Below are 16,259 nucleotides of genomic sequence, written 5' to 3' on the forward strand. Positions count from 1 at the left end.
TTTACGTCATCTCTAGGCGCCTTCCCGCCCCTCTGGTGTTCAAGCTCTCAGCGCGGGAGGTTCACGGTTTTCGCCCGCGAGTGGAGCTCCCTCCACGCTCCCTGCAGATATGTTTCCAGGCGTCGCCTCTCCGCGGACCCCGGGGCCAGGGACCCGAAGGGGTCCGCTAGTTGGAATCGGGCCGGCGTCCACGCCTCGAGCGAGCAGGAGGGGCCTGTCCCTGGGGTCTGCGGTTAGCTCGCCGGTGCTCTTCTCGCCGGTTGGCCGGCGCAGCTCGGTGAGCTCTAGGTGAGTTGTGGGGTTCGGCGACAGCAGGCTCCGCTCCAAAGCGGGCAGGTGGAACCGGGCAGCGGGGTAAGCTTTTCAATGGTGGCACTCATTTTGCACTTTCTGTTTTTTGTTGGACTCATGAATTCACTCAGTCTCTGCGCCACAGAGAGGAAAGCACATTTTGAACATTATCAAAGTACTGTTCGTAAGGTAGAAACATCCTTCAGGTAACTGTAAAGGTTAATGCGAAAGTGATTTCTTGATTGACACAAGCAGGAAAGGAAACCAGGTCAGTTTCAGGCAGCTGTTTGCTTAAAGTTCTGGCTCGACGCTGTGGCTTTTGACACAACTAGCTCATTTGGTCTGGTCTAATTTTTTTTTTTTCGAGATCTAGGGTAGAAGTGCAGCCTGCAAGTGTGTCCTGCCTGCTTTGAGACAGACAGGTCGTGCATCGTACCCCAGGCTGGCTGTTGCTCAGTCCTGTCTCCACTTTTCAGTACTGATAATTTAAGCATGCTGTAGCTTGCCTGGCTACCATATTTTCCCCTTGAGGTGGGGTTTCTCTGTGTAGCCTTGGCTATCCTGAATTTGCTTTGTAGACCAGGCTGGCCTCGAACTCAGATCCACCTGCCTCTGCCTCATGGAGTGCTGGGATTAAAGGCGTGCGCCACTGCACCCGGCTCTGGACACCGTGGTTCTCCTTAACAGTATCGCCTTTGTGCCAGGATCTCAGCATCCTTAACAAAGTCACAGGAGTCAGTATACAGTGCCCACAGAGCTCTGACTCATGGTGAGAGCCTACAAACCCTGGCGAAACGGCTTCTCAGTGCCCAACAACCTCCGTTACTATGTACTGATTGGCAATTGAAGGACTTCGGGCCACAAAATGTGACTAGGTTATAAAAAACACACTTTCTATAAGAAAGAGAGAGCGACTGTGTGTTTTACTACAGTTGTTGGTTTGGTGCCCCATCCACACGTTCAGAAGAATTGTTACCCTGCTACCTGTAATTAATACAAAAAAAATTCAGAATCAAGTTGCCTTTGTTCCAGAGGAGTTTGTTCTGATCACCTTTCAAAAGTGATTCTCTGGGATGGAGAGGTGGCTCTGTGGTTAAGAGCACTTGCTGCTCTTAAAGAGGATTGAGTTCACTTTCCAGCACGCATGTGAGAGCTGTAACTCCAGCTCCGAGGGTTCCGATACCCCTGGCTTCTAGGCACCTGCACTCAGGTGTGCAAACTCACACAATCAATATGTTTAAATTTTAAGTGAATTTCTTCTGTGTGAAAACAGGACATAACTACATCTGACTGAGACTTATGGTTAAATTTTATAAATCTACAAGTCTTGGGATAATTCAACGAATTATGCTTAGCGATGCTTAGAGAACACATGAAATCCTTGCCTTTGTTTTTATGAGACAGGGTCTTGGAACTCATTGTGTGAACCAGGCTGACTTCAGATAATACAGATCTGCTGGTCTCTGCCTCCTCTCGGGCCTGGCTTTGATTTTTATCTTTTGGAAAAGAATTTTTCCTCGCAGGATTGCTCTTAGAGGTAGAAGTATGCTCACTCCTAATCGCTAAACTTAGGTCGGAAGCCGGGCATGCTGAGGTAAACTCTTTCCTCCCCAGGTGGTTTTTGCCTGTGCTCTGTGTCACAGCAGTGGGAAGCAGACAGACACCAGGTTCTGTAGGCTCTGTTGAAACACACAAGCAATTACACGGTGCACGCAGGGCGGTGCCGCTCACCATTATACCATCAGAGACCCTCACGGTGGAGGCTCGGGGGGAGGGGCGTGTCGGGTAACGCAGGATTCCATGGCCTCTCTTCTTTAGAGGAACACCCACACGGATGCTCCCCCACCACTCCATCTCAGAGTCCGTGAACTACGACGTGAGAATGTTTGGATGCTCCCTCCCTGTGAAGATCATGGAAGCTCTGACGCTGGCTGAGGGTAGGTGTCACCTGTCATTCTCCGCGGTGGCAGTCAATAGCCAGGTCAAATGCAGTGATACTTGGCTCTGCCTGCCAGAGAAGTAGGCAGCCTGCTAATCTTTCCCCTCGTGGAGACACGGGTTTGTGAAGCTGAGTGAATTCTTCTAACAATCGCATCAGGTGGGTATTGATTCTAAGAAATGTGTGTGTGTGAATTTCAGTCCCCTCGTATATCCCCAGCTTTTGAGTTGTTTGGATATATAAAATTTACCTATAAACTCATTCAAAATACAGCACCGTGCATCACTAGGTTAAATAATGTCTTTTTTCCCCCCTTTGTTTTTTTGAGACAGGGTTTCTCTGTGTAGCCTTGGCTGTCTTGGACTTGCTTTGTAGACCAGACTGTCCTCGAACTCACAGTGATCCGCCTGCCACTGCCTCCTGAGTGCTGGGATTAAAGGCATGCGCCACCACCACCCGGCTAAATAATGTCTTTTTTTTTTTAATGATTTATTTATTTATTATTATGTATACAGTGTTCTGTCTACATGTACACCTGCACACCAGAAGAGGGCATCAGATCACATTATAGATGGTTGTGAGCCAGCATGTGGTTGCTGGGAATTGAACTCATGACCTCTGGAAGAACAGTCAGTGCTCTTAACCTCTGAGCCATCTCTCCAGCCCCTAAATGATGTCTTTTTTTTTTTTTTTTTTGGTTTTTCAAGACAAGGTCTCTCTGTGTAGCCTTGGCTATCCTGGACTTGCTTTGTAGACCAGGCTGGCCTCAAACTCACAGGGATCCACCTGCCTCTGCCTCCCGAGTGCTGGGATTAAAGGCGTGCGCCACCACGCCCGGCTCCCTAAATGATGTCTTAAAGTCAAATTCTGCCTCCAGTTCCGAGTGGTACTCTGCAAGTCATGTGATGGGCTCATGGGATTATTATTGTGCCTTTAAAGCCTCTGCTGGCATAAAGATGGCACATGGATTGGGAGGCACCAATCTGAGGCTGAGAAAGGCAGTGGGGAGAGGGGTCGGGGTTGGGGCAGGGAAGTGCAGACCAAGAGGCCTTCGTGTCTGCCCTAGTCGCTTTATTTTTTTTGTTTTTGTTTTTCGAGACAGGGTCTCTCTGTGTTAGCCTTGGCTGTCCTGGACTCACTTTGTAGACCAGGCTGGCCTCGAACTCACAGCGATCCGCCCGCCTCTGCCTCCCGAGTGCTGGGATTAAAGGCGTGCGCCACCACGCCCGGCTCCTAGTCGCTTTATTAACAGGTGTAACTGAAATCACTTCAGTGGTTCATGACAAGCACTGAAGGCCTCAAAGTACCAGAGATGGTCTCAGCATTCACTCATTTTCTTTTAACTTAAAACTTTTAATATTTGTGCGCATCACGTATGTTCAGTCAGAACATGTGGAGGTCAGAGGTCAGCTTTCACAAGTCGAGGCCATGGAGGTTCAGCAGCAGGCGCTTGCCACTGAGCCAGCCCGTTCTCGCGTACAGTGCACCTCTTACCACGAGTAACAGTGGGTAAACTGATCTGTTGTAGAGAGAATGTCTCCTGTTCCCCTCAGCTCAGGCATCCTGCCGGCCAGTCCCTGGGCTTTAGGGATGTGGTCTGTAGGCTGCTAACATCTGCCGTGCATCACTTTCTTCACCTGGCTTCTGTCCCCACTGCCCCCTTCATTCTCCTTATTTTTGTCACCCTGAAAAATGTAATTTATATAATTAAACCTTTCGGCATACTTCTGGGTCATGACACAAATCTGTGTTTAAACAGTATACAACCCCACTCTCGAATTCAACAGTGAGTTCTGGGAAATTGGGGTGTACAAACAAGAGTGGTGCAGACTGAAAGAACTTTCCTTCATTTTAAAATGACCACATCTGACGCTAGCCATGCCTAGCTAAGATTCTCTTTATAACGAAAATGAAAGAGTATTAAACAGAAGCCCAAATAGTTTTGCCTTTGGATATGTTTCTAAAGGTAGTTATCAAAGCTAAATAAATCTCGTTTTTGATACTGATTAATCTTAAATATTTGGAAGTTGTGTCACTTGCTTTTTAAATTTAATTTTATATTAATATGTTACAATTGTATGTGCATGCACCTGTGTATATATGTGCACCACGTGTATGTATATATGTGCACCACGTGTATGCATATATGTGCGCCACGTGTATGCATGAGCCTGTGGGTGTTAGAAGGGTGGGTGGGTCCTCGAGAACTAGATTTACAAGTGTTTGTATGTTGCCATGTGGGTGCTGGTAACGGAACCCAGGGCCTCTGCAAGAGCAGCAGTGCTTCTGTTCCCTGTTTTGGTGACAAACGTTGTTATAAGGAGATGGAACAACGTTTCCACCTCCGTGGAGGCCCCAGTGTGAGGTTCACTCTGTGTCTTATCCCCTCAGCTGACGATGAGCTCTCCGTCCACATCCATGAAGCAGGGTGGGCCTGCCTGGTGTGCAGAGAGAAGCTCCTCGTTTGGAAGATTGCTGTGTCGCCTGTCACTAAGGTAAGCAAGTCAGGAAAAGGGGTCCCAACTGGTTATTTGCATCTTTTTTCTTTCAAGTTTAAAGGATGCCATATGTGCCAGATGGCCCACGCCTTTAATGCAAGCGCTCAGGCAGAGACAGGTGGATCACTGCGAGTTTGAGTCCAGCCTGGTCTACAGAGTGAGTCTAGGACAGCCACAGTTACACAGAGAGACCATGTCTTAATAAAAACAAAAAGCAAACAAACAAAACAAACAAACCCAAAAAATCAGGATACAAAATACTGTATGTGCATTCATAGACTGTTAGTGGGAATACTGTCTGTGCATTCATAGACTGTTAGTGGGGAATTCTGTATGTGCATTCATAGACTGTTAGTGGGGAATACTGTATGTGCATTCATAGGCTGTTAGTGGGAATACTGTATGTGCATTCATAGGCTGTTAGTGGGAATACTGTATGTGCATTCATAGACTGTTAGTGGGGAATACTGCATGTGCATTCATAGACTGTTAGTGGGGATACTGTATGTGCATTCATAGACTGTTAGTGGGAATACTGTATGTGCATTCATAGACTGTTAGTGGGAATACTGTATGTGCATTCATAGACTGTTAGTGGGGAATACTGCATGTGCATTCATAGACTGTTAGTGGGGAATACTGTATGTGCATTCATAGACTGTTAGTGGGAATACTGTATATGTGCATTCATAGACTGTTAGTGGGAATATTGTATGTGCATTCATAGACTGTTAGTGGGAATACTATATGTGCATTCATAGGCTGTTAGTGGGGAATACTGTATGTGCATTCATAGACTGTTAGTGGGAATACTGTATATGTGCATTCATAGACTGTTAGTGGGAATATTGTATGTGCATTCATAGACTGTTAGTGGGAATACTATATGTGCATTCATAGGCTGTTAGTGGGAATACTGCATGTGCATTCATAGACTGTTAGTGGGAATACTGTATATGTGCATTCATAGACTGTTAGTGGGAATACTGCATGTGCATTCATAGGCTGTTAGTGGGAATACTGCATGTGCATTCATAGACTGTTAGTGGGGAATACTGCATGTGCATTCATAGGCTGTTAGTGGGGAATACTGTATGTGCATTCATAGGCTGTTAGTGGGAATACTGTATATGTGCATTTATAGACTGTTAGTGGGAAAAATCTCCTCGTTTAATAATGTGCTTTTGCTGCTGTCTTCAGTGTCTTCCTTCTTCACAAACCCACTGCAGTCAACATGAACAAACAGGAGCTTGAGATGCTGCATTTTTAAGGGCTTTGGCTCTCATGCCTTTCACACTGTGATTTCTGGGTCTGCATGCTGCCTCCGTGTGCTCAGCGTTATCTGTCGTGCACTTGAGGTTTTTCTGGAGGATCAGCTCAGTCTACCACAACACCTGCACTGTGTCTGTGTCATATCCCACCTCCTGGGCTGAGTGCTTTCCTTTTTTTTTTTTTTTTTATCTTTAAAAATTTTTATTTTTATTGCTGTTTTGTATGTATGTCTATGTGAGGGTATTAGATCCTGGAGTTACAGATAGTTGTGAGCTGCCATGTGGGTGCTGGGAATTGAACTCAGGTCCTCTGGAAGAGCAGTCAGCGCTCTTAACCACTGAGCCATCTCTCCAGCCCCCTGCTTTCTACATTTTAATGAAAGTCTAACAGGTATTAGGAGCCTGCTTCATACTTAAGGGACTATTCTTAGCCTTAGAAGCCCCATGTGAGAGAGATACAGAGAGAGTGTGGGTGTGCATGTGTGTACACATGTGTGTGCCTATTCCCACATATTGAGAATGTAGGTTCCTGTCTTGTAAGTCACTCTGTCCATCCACCTCTTTCCTGGGGGAAGCACCCCTTTGCTCTAGAGACCCTGGAAAGGGTTATAGAGGTGGCTTAGCGCTTTAATGCACTTGCTGCTCTAGCAGAGGACCCAATTCAGTTCTCAGCAGCCACACGGTGGCGCGCGTGCGCGCGCGCGCGCGTGTGTGTGTGTGTGTGTGTGTGTGTGTGTGTGTGTGTATCTCCAGTGCCCTCTTCTGGCCTCCATAGGCACCAGCACCAGACATACCTGGAGTACACAAACATGCATGTAGGCAAACACTCATGGATATAACATTAGTAATTTTTGTTTGTTTGTTTTCAAGACAGAGTTTCTCTGTGTAACCTTGGCTGTCCTGGACTCGCTTTATAGACCAGGCTGGGCTCAAACTCACAGAGATCTGCCTGTCTCTCCCTCCCCAAGTGCTGGGATTACAGGTGTGCGCCACCACGCCTGGCTAAATAATAATTTTTAAAAATTAAAACACCCTGGTGTGGTGGTGCATGCCTTTAGTTCTAGGCTCTTGAGGCAGAGGTAGATCAGGTGGGTATCTATGGGTTCAAGGACAGCTTAGTCTACATAGTGAATTTCAGGTCAGCCAGGAAAAGAGAGAGAGAGGCTGGGGGAGGGGAGAGAAAGTAACCTGGAACATCAGCACAGTATGCTCTCCCTCCAAACTTTTATTGTGTCCTCCTACTTTAAACTCCAGAATGATTAGCAGGTGGGAAAAGAGGGGCCATGCCTTTGGCTACCGTTGATTTTAGATACAAATGACTTAAGGTGGAAGGGAAGAATTAAAGTGTTGGTCTTCCATGTTGAATAATATAGACGTTGCAGCTCCCACCGCCCTTGTCCTCAGCCAGGCTGGACTACACTCAAACCACAGGCTCTCCCACACCGTCTCCTCCTGTCCTCCTTGTCCTTTCCCACCTGCACGGCTCCGACCACTTAATAGTTTTAAAACAAAAGCTGTATTATTGCACTTAATAGAGTTAGAAGCTTTGAGAATGTTCAGGAACCACAGTGCTGGACAGTTTGCCTTAGCAAGTCTAGACTGCCCACACAGCTAAGCTTACTTTTAAGTTGGATTCGGATTCCTCGGTAATAGGAAAACGGCAGCCGTCGGAGTGTGGCCTGGTGCTTTGTATTTGATAATTGCTGAGTGCAGACTGATAGCCCAGGTGTTGCTGTATAACCTGGCTTCCCTGTTTGCTAATAAAGAAAGCCAATACCTGGGCAAGGCCAGAGGGAGGTAGGCGTGGCGAAGGCTCTTGGGCTTCTGGAGAGATGGATCTTGGGAAGGAGAAGCAGACAGCTAGAGGAGGAGGAGGAGGAAGAGGAGGAGGAGGAGGAGGAGGAACAGCAGCAGCAACAGCATCGCCAAAGGATAGAACCAGCCGCATCTGGCTAGGGGAGGAACTCTGCAGTTCCACATGGAGGAAATGGCCCAGATGAAAAACTTTAGCAAGTATTTTCGGATTATGGATGGGAGGTACCCTGATAGAAAGTACTGGAAGCAGGTGGCTTGGGATGGGGGCTGGGAGATAATGGAAGGTAGTTTAGGGGATTAATATCTGCCCAGCCCAGGTGAACCAAGACTCTTCTAAAACACAACAGGTGCTGTCTATGTCTTTTATTGATTGATAGTGGGTTAGAAAATATCTCTGTAATAACTGTAGCCTAATAATAAACATTTTTAGACTATACTTTTAAATTAGCCACACAGACAGCAGTTGCTGGGTTGGCCTTGAGCTGTCAGCTTCCAACAGCAGGACCATTGATGAAGTCTGTACTGTCCTCTCAGCAGCATCTTTTCAAGAACACCTCCCAGCTGTTGTCACTACCTTGTCAGTCATGGTCCCACTGGGACGTGGGGCTCCTTCCTCCCTAACTCTTGCTGTCTGCAGACTTGCTGCCCTCCCCCAGCTACTTAGAAAGGGCGTGTGGGTAGAAGTAGCAGTAAGGGAAATTGGATTGGTGTACTGAGTTATCAGAGGGAGTTGACCAGCTGCAAGCCTAAGAAATAGTTTCAAGGAGACTTAGTATAATTTTTCTCTGGCCATAATAATTTTACATGTCAAATAAGTTATACCTCAGCTGGGAAGTTTTGCGGGGTTCCCCTGACCCAGTGGTTCTCAGCCTGTGGGTTGTGACCCCTTCACAGGGGTCACATATGAGATGCATAACGGTAGCAAAATTACAGTTATGAAGTATCAACAAAATAATTTTATGGTTGGGGTCACCACAACATGAGGGTATTAAGGGGCCGCAGCATCAGGAAGGTTGAACCACTGCTGACAAGTACACCCCTTGGCCCAGCCTGAGCAGGCAGCCTAGTTCATGCCCAAGTCCACTCGTATCTGTGTGTTTCTGGCTTTGTTGTTCTTGATTAGAAAGAGCTGTGAAAAGAACGGATTCTGTGGAACAGCATTCCAGCGATAGAGTCACAGCGTATGCGGAAGCACTGGGGACATTGGCGTGAGCGGAGCTGGTGGGATGTGACGGTGTTCTGTTTGGGTTTTGTTTTGCAGTTGTCTGTTTGCAAAGAACTCCAGCTGCCCCCTAGTGACTTCCACTGGAGCGCTGACCTGGTGGCACTCTCCTATGCTGCAACCTCAGGTGAAGTGCATTCTGTTCAGGTAGGTGGCTTAAATGACAATTGAAGGGGCTGGCGAGATGGGTCAGTGGTTAGGAGCCTGTGTGGCTCATGCAGAGGACATGGCTTCAGGGGCCAGCACGCACTTTGGGCGACTCATGACTGCACGTCACTTCAATCCTAGAGGGTCTGATGGTCTTTTCTGATCCCTGCAGAAACCTGCGAGCAGGCGATGAACACACAGACAAGCATGCACGCACACATACACATAATTTTTTAATTCTGTTTTTAAAAAGCTGACTGGGAGCCTGGTGTGGTGTAAGTTTTAATCCCAGCACTGCGGAGGCACAGACAGGTGCATCTCCATGAGGCCAAAGCCAGCCTGCTCTACTTCAGATTCCAGACAGCGACAACTACATGGTGAGACCTTGTCTCAAACAAACGATACTTTTTCTAAAATACGGAAATGAAACAACAAAGCACAGACTAAGGAAATACTCATAAATCCAACTAAGGACTAAGATCCAGAGTATTAAAAATAATAATCATAAAGCAAAGTTTGGTGAGGGACTAATCCAATTTAAAAACAGAGAGAGACCCAGAGGTTAAAAGCATTTGTTCCTGCAGAGGACCCAGTTTAATTCCCAGCATCCACAAGGGGCCTCACACCCTCTGTAACTCCAGTTCAGGGAAGCTGATGCCTTCTGATCCATAGGCACTGCACCAGGCATGTACATGGGGCAGATACACACATGCAGGCAAAACACTCACACATAAAACACATAAGTCAAAGAATGAGGAACAGCAGGACAGTCTTCAGTGCATGCTCACTTTACCAGAGAATGTGAGCTCATACGCACGTGAAGGGCTGCTTAGCCTCCTTAGACCCATGCAGACAAAACAGCTGAGGAATGGCCAGCAAGCCTGGCCCTGCTGGGGGAGGCAGGCTGTACAGCAGCAGGAATTCCTGAGTGGAAAGGAAAACAGTGCACACACTCGGTGCCCAGGTTCTTCCTTCCTTCCTTTTTTTTTTTCTTTTTCTTTTTTCTTTTCTTTTCTTCCCTGTTTTGTTTTTTGAGACAGGGTTTCTTTGTGTGGCTCTGGCTGCCCTGGAACTCATTCTGTAGAGCATGCTGGTCTTGAACTCACAGAGATCCACCTGCCTCTGCCTCCCGAGACCTGGGATTATAGGTGTGTACCACTGTGCTGGGGCCTATAACCCAGCTGTAATTGACGCTCCTCCTCTCCCTGCTCCCTGTTCCTACGGAACCCCTCCCACCTCAGATCACAAATTTTATTATTAGCCTCATCCCTCTCGACACCTCTGCTTTTCTCCTCCCTTTATAGTTTCCTGGCCTCTATCCACACTTGTTGCCACATAAGTAAAAATATGTAAGACATAAAAGTTAAGATTCACATGAGAGCAAACATTGTTTTGTCTTTCTGAGCCCGGGTATCTCATTTAATAGAATATTTTCCAGCTCTGTCCATCTACTTGCAATTTTCATAATTTGTTTGGGAAATGAAAACTTGACACAAAAGGCACTTGTGTTACAACAGTTTTGTTGCAGCTCTGAGGCCGAAAATGACCTGTGGGTCCTTTAACAGACAGCTCAGGCGTAGATGGGCATGCAGTAACTCAGATAACCCTCAGGGTAAGCTGAGGTAGAGAGGCACGGTTAGAATTCAGTCTGTTTTGCTGTCTGACATTCTCAAAGTGCTAGACGTGCAGTGATGGGAACTGGTTGCCAAGGTGACGCAGGGAAGACATGCACATCAACGTCAGCATTAGGAGGTGTACACTTACGACGGTTGCTTATACCATCTACACACTCACACATGTGAACAGAAAGGCAAAAGCAGTTTTACTGTTGCATACTCTTTTAAAGAATCTTGATGGCCATTGGTGTACACACCTGTAATCCTAGTACTTAAAATGAAGAAGCAGCCGGATCTCTGTGAGTTCAGGACTAGCCAGTGCTACATAATGAGACCCTTTCTAAAATAAATTATAAAGTATATAAAATAATAATAAAATTAAAATACAAATTGTTGTTTTCATCAGTGTCATAGACACCTGCTTTTGAGGCCGTCTTGCGTTGTTGCTGATGACTGTGATTTTCTTTCAAGGCTGTTTCTGTCATGGTTGCTACCAAGGAGGGCTTCATCCGCTATTGGCCCAGCCTGGCCAGGGAAGACACTTACTCAGACACCTGTGTGGATCTGGGAGGGGAGAAGACATGTCGGTTCCTGACAGCAGTGCAGGTGTGTGTGGTGAGAGCTGTAGTGTGGACTATACGGAGACTTGAAACTGGAAGTGTGGGTTCTGAAGGGCTAGAGGGGCCTGGGAGGCATCAAGGGACGGCAAGGGAGAGGGGAGGGTGGGGCCATGACATGAGCTGGAGCGAGGGGGAGGAGCACTGGGGCCATGGCATGAGCTGGGGCGAGGGGGAGGAGCACTGGGGCCATGACATGAGCTGGGGCGAGGGGGAGGAGCACTGGGGCCATGGCATGAGCTGGAGCGAGGGGGAGGAGCACTGGGGCCATGGCATGAGCTGGAGCGAGGGGGAGGAGCACTGGGGCCATGACATGAGCTGGGGCGAGGGGGAGGAGCACTGGGGCCATGACATGAGCTGGAGCGAGGGGGAGGAGCACTGGGGCCATGGCATGAGCTGGAGCGAGGGGGAGGAGCACTGGGGCCATGGCATGAGCTGGAGCGAGGGGGAGGAGCACTGGGGCCATGACATGAGCTGGGGCGAGGGGGAGGAGCACTGGGGCCATGACATGAGCTGGGGCGAGGGGGAGGAGCACTGGGGCCATGGCATGAGCTGGAGCGAGGGGGAGGAGCACTGGGGCCATGGCATGAGCTGGAGCGAGGGGGAGGAGCACTGGGGCCATGACATGAGCTGGAGCGAGGGGGAGGAGCACTGGGGCCATGACATGAGCTGGGGCGAGGGGGAGGAGCACTGGGGCCATGACATGAGCTGGAGCGAGGGGGAGGAGCACTGGGGCCATGACATGAGCTGGGGCGAGGGGGAGGAGCACTGGGGCCATGACATGAGCTGGAGCGAGGGGGAGGAGCACTGGGGCCATGGCATGAGCTGGAGCGAGGGGGAGGAGCACTGGGGCCATGGCATGAGCTGGAGCGAGGGGGAGGAGCACTGGGGCCATGGCATGAGCTGGAGCGAGGGGGAGGAGCACTGGGGCCATGGCATGAGCTGGAGCGAGGGGGAGGAGCACTGGGGCCATGGCATGAGCTGGAGCGAGGGGGAGGAGCACTGGGGCCATGGCATGAGCTGGAGCGAGGGGGAGGAGCACTGGGGCCATGGCATGAGCTGGAGCGAGGGGGAGGAGCACTGGGGCCATGGCATGAGCTGGAGCGAGGGGGAGGAGCACTGGGGCCATGGCATGAGCTGGGGCGAGGGGGAGGAGCACTGGGGCCATGGCATGAGCTGGAGCGAGGGGGAGGAGCACTGGGGCCATGGCATGAGCTGGAGCGAGGGGGAGGAGCACTGGGGCCATGGCATGAGCTGGAGCGAGGGGGAGGAGCACTGGGGCCATGGCATGAGCTGGAGCGAGGGGGAGGAGCACTGGGGCCATGGCATGAGCTGGAGCGAGGGGGAGGAGCACTGGGGCCATGGCATGAGCTGGGGCGAGGGGGAGGAGCACTGGGGCCATGGCATGAGCTGGAGCGAGGGGGAGGAGCACTGGGGCCATGACATGAGCTGGAGCGAGGGGGAGGAGCACTGGGGCCATGGCATGAGCTGGAGCGAGGGGGAGGAGCACTGGGGCCATGGCATGAGCTGGAGCGAGGGGGAGGAGCACTGGGGCCATGGCATGAGCTGGAGCGAGGGGGAGGAGCACTGGGGCCATGGCATGAGCTGGGGCGAGGGGGAGGAGCACTGGGGCCATGGCATGAGCTGGAGCGAGGGGGAGGAGCACTGGGGCCATGACATGAGCTGGAGCGAGGGGGAGGAGCACTGGGGCCATGGCATGAGCTGGAGCGAGGGGGAGGAGCACTGGGGCCATGGCATGAGCTGGAGCGAGGGGGAGGAGCACTGGGGCCATGGCATGAGCTGGAGTGAGGGGGAAGAGCACTGGGGCCATGGCATGAGCTGGAGCGAGGGGGAGGCGGTTACTGGGGCCATGACATGAGCTGGAGTGAGGGGGAGGCGGTTACTGGGGCCATGGCATGAGCTGGAGCGAGGGGGAAGAGCACTGGGGCCATGACATGAGCTGGAGCGAGGGGGAGGAGCACTGGGGCCATGGCATGAGCTGGAGCGAGGGGGAGGCGGTTACTGGGGCCATGACATGAGCTGGAGCGAGGGGGAGGCGGTTACTGGGGCCATGGCATGAGCTGGAGCGAGGGGGAGGAGCACTGGGGCCATGGCATGAGCTGGAGCGAGGGGGAGGAGCACTGGGGCCATGGCATGAGCTGGAGCGAGGGGGAGGAGCACTGGGGCCATGACATGAGCTGGAGCGAGGGGGAGGAGCACTGGGGCCATGGCATGAGCTGGAGCGAGGGGGAGGCGGTTACTGGGGCCATGACATGAGCTGGAGCGAGGGGGAGGCGGTTACTGGGGCCATGGCATGAGCTGGAGCGAGGGGGAGGAGCACTGGGGCCATGGCATGAGCTGGAGCGAGGGGGAGGCGGTTACTGGGGCCATGGCATGAGCTGGAGCGAGGGGGAGGCGGTTACTGGGGCCATGGCATGAGCTGGAGCGAGGGGGAGGAGCACTGGGGCCATGGCATGAGCTGGGGCGAGGGGGAGGAGCACTGGGGCCATGGCATGAGCTGGAGCGAGGGGGAGGAGCACTGGGGCCATGACATGAGCTGGAGCGAGGGGGAGGAGCACTGGGGCCATGGCATGAGCTGGGGCGAGGGGGAGGAGCACTGGGGCCATGACATGAGCTGGAGCGAGGGGGAGGAGCACTGGGGCCATGGCATGAGCTGGGGCGAGGGGGAGGAGCACTGGGGCCATGGCATGAGCTGGGGCGAGGGGGAGGAGCACTGGGGCCATGACATGAGCTGGAGCGAGGGGGAGGAGCACTGGGGCCATGGCATGAGCTGGGGCGAGGGGGAGGAGCACTGGGGCCATGGCATGAGCTGGAGCGAGGGGGAGGAGCACTGGGGCCATGGCATGAGCTGGAGCGAGGGGGAGGAGCACTGGGGCCATGACATGAGCTGGAGCGAGGGGGAGGAGCACTGGGGCCATGGCATGAGCTGGAGCGAGGGGGAGGAGCACTGGGGCCATGGCATGAGCTGGAGTGAGGGGGAGGAGCACTGGGGCCATGGCATGAGCTGGAGTGAGGGGGAGGCGGTTACTGGGGCCATGACATGAGCTGGAGTGAGGGGGAGGCGGTTACTGGGGCCATGGCATGAGCTGGAGCGAGGGGGAGGCGGTTACTGGGGCCATGGCATGAGCTGGAGCGAGGGGGAGGAGCACTGGGGCAGTCATGTTGACTCATCCCCTTTAAGCACTGTTTACAAAGGTAGCTTTTAGATACCTTAGACAAGTCGGGCCTGGTGGTGCATAATTATAACACCAGCACTCAGGAGGCAGAGGCTGGCAGGTCTCTGAGAGTACCAGGATATCCTGGGCTACATATAGAAACCCTGTCTCAAAAACAAAAACCAAAACAAAGCAAAACAAAAAAACAATGAAAAGAAAGAGACTAACTCTTAGGCGTTATGACGCACTTGCTGCTATCCGTTCTGCAGTGATGGAGGACTCTGAGGCAGGCCTAACACTTGCCACAGGCCCTGGATTCCATCCCGAGCACTCTTTGAGCCAAATATAATAACCCATGCTTGTGATCCCAGCATTCAGGAAGATGAGGCGTTCTGGGTCATCCTTGGCTCCATAGTGAGTTCAAGGCCAGCTTTGTACACATATGGCTCCCTCAAAAAAAGAAGAAAAAGAAGTCTGACGTCTGTTGAACATATAAATTTTAAGACCTTCACTTCAAATTCAGATTTAAAAAGCTGAAAATTTCTCCTGCTGTAAGAATATTTTTGTGTATTAGTGAAAGGATTTTAATGAAACAATAAACCTTTTTTAAAAATCCTCTCAGCTATATTTAAGGTAGGGGTAAATTTTGGTTATCAAACAATTTTTTTTCAATTGAGATAAAGTCTTACTCTGCAGCCCAGACTGGCCTTAATGGTAATCCTCCTGTCTCAGTTTTCTCAAGGGCTGGAATTTCAGGCGTGCACCATCACACGGGCTTTGTGTCAACTGTTCTTTCTGTTTTCTTTTTTCCTAGTCGTTAGGTCTAGGATCATCTCTGGTTTGTATTCACAGGGAGGGAGTTTCATCCTGTCCTCTGTGGGGAGCCAGCTGATGCGGTTGATTCCAGAAAGCTCGGGAAAGATTCACCAGCACGTCCTGCCCCAGGGCCAAGGCATGCTGTCAGGGATTGGCCGCAGGGTCTCTTCCCTTTTGGGGATTCTGTCCCCTACCAGTGACCTCATGGTAAGTTTATAGAGAGCTGTTCACACTAAGTTGGAAGTTCTGTGGCGGTGGACTGCAGTCACATGCATGTGCGCTGCTGTGGTTTGTTCTTGTTTCTGTGTTGAGTACTTGCCTGCCTGCGTGGTTGCCTGGTGCTTGCAGAAGCCAGAGAGAGCATGGGTCTCCCGGAACTGGAGTTACAGACAATTGTGAGCAGCTATGTGGATGCTGGGAATTGAACCTGGGTCCTCTTGAAAAGCGTTGAGTGTTAACGACCGAGCCACCTGCAGCCCTGTTGTGAGAATTGTGAGGTTGAATTTGGCTTGTGTGTCTTCTCCCACTCCTCCAGTTCTGGAGGGATGGCTCACACTTGCCCTATTGGCTGGCCAGGGAGGACGGGAGGATGGAGGCCTCGATCTGCCAGCCGCTCTGGTTTGTTTCTCTGCATTGAGCTGGGGAGGGGACATGGTGAGCTGCTGAGGTGTCACTGTCACACTCAAGCCTGAGACTAAAACTCCTCAAGGTTCTTCCTCACCTCAAGTGACCCTGTCACTTGTTCCTTAAATGTCCTTTAAGCCTAAAACTTAGCATGGTTTGATGTCTCTGTTTCTGTTGATGGCACTGTCCTCAGCTGCTTCTGGGTGCGTTTCGTCCCGTTGTTCTGT

The 16,259-nt window shown here is 51.0% G+C and overlaps 1 protein-coding gene across 1 annotated transcript in view; it reads left to right on the forward strand.

The window, feature by feature from the left end:
* The window catches only part of NUP133 (nucleoporin 133), a 57,538-nt gene continuing 41,279 nt past the window's right edge, over positions 1-16,259 (forward strand). Inside the window, exons 1-6 of the mRNA XM_084755956.1 lie at positions 1-288; positions 2,110-2,228; positions 4,622-4,725; positions 9,076-9,183; positions 11,271-11,405; positions 15,445-15,615. Of these exons, the coding sequence (XP_084612082.1) occupies positions 110-288; positions 2,110-2,228; positions 4,622-4,725; positions 9,076-9,183; positions 11,271-11,405; positions 15,445-15,615 (816 nt within the window). The 5' untranslated portion in view covers positions 1-109. The remainder of the gene's footprint in view (positions 289-2,109; positions 2,229-4,621; positions 4,726-9,075; positions 9,184-11,270; positions 11,406-15,444; positions 15,616-16,259) is intronic.

Source organism: Acomys minous (genome assembly GCF_964271855.1).
Source record: "Acomys minous genome assembly, chromosome: 14".
NCBI lineage: Eukaryota > Metazoa > Chordata > Mammalia > Rodentia > Muridae > Acomys > Acomys minous.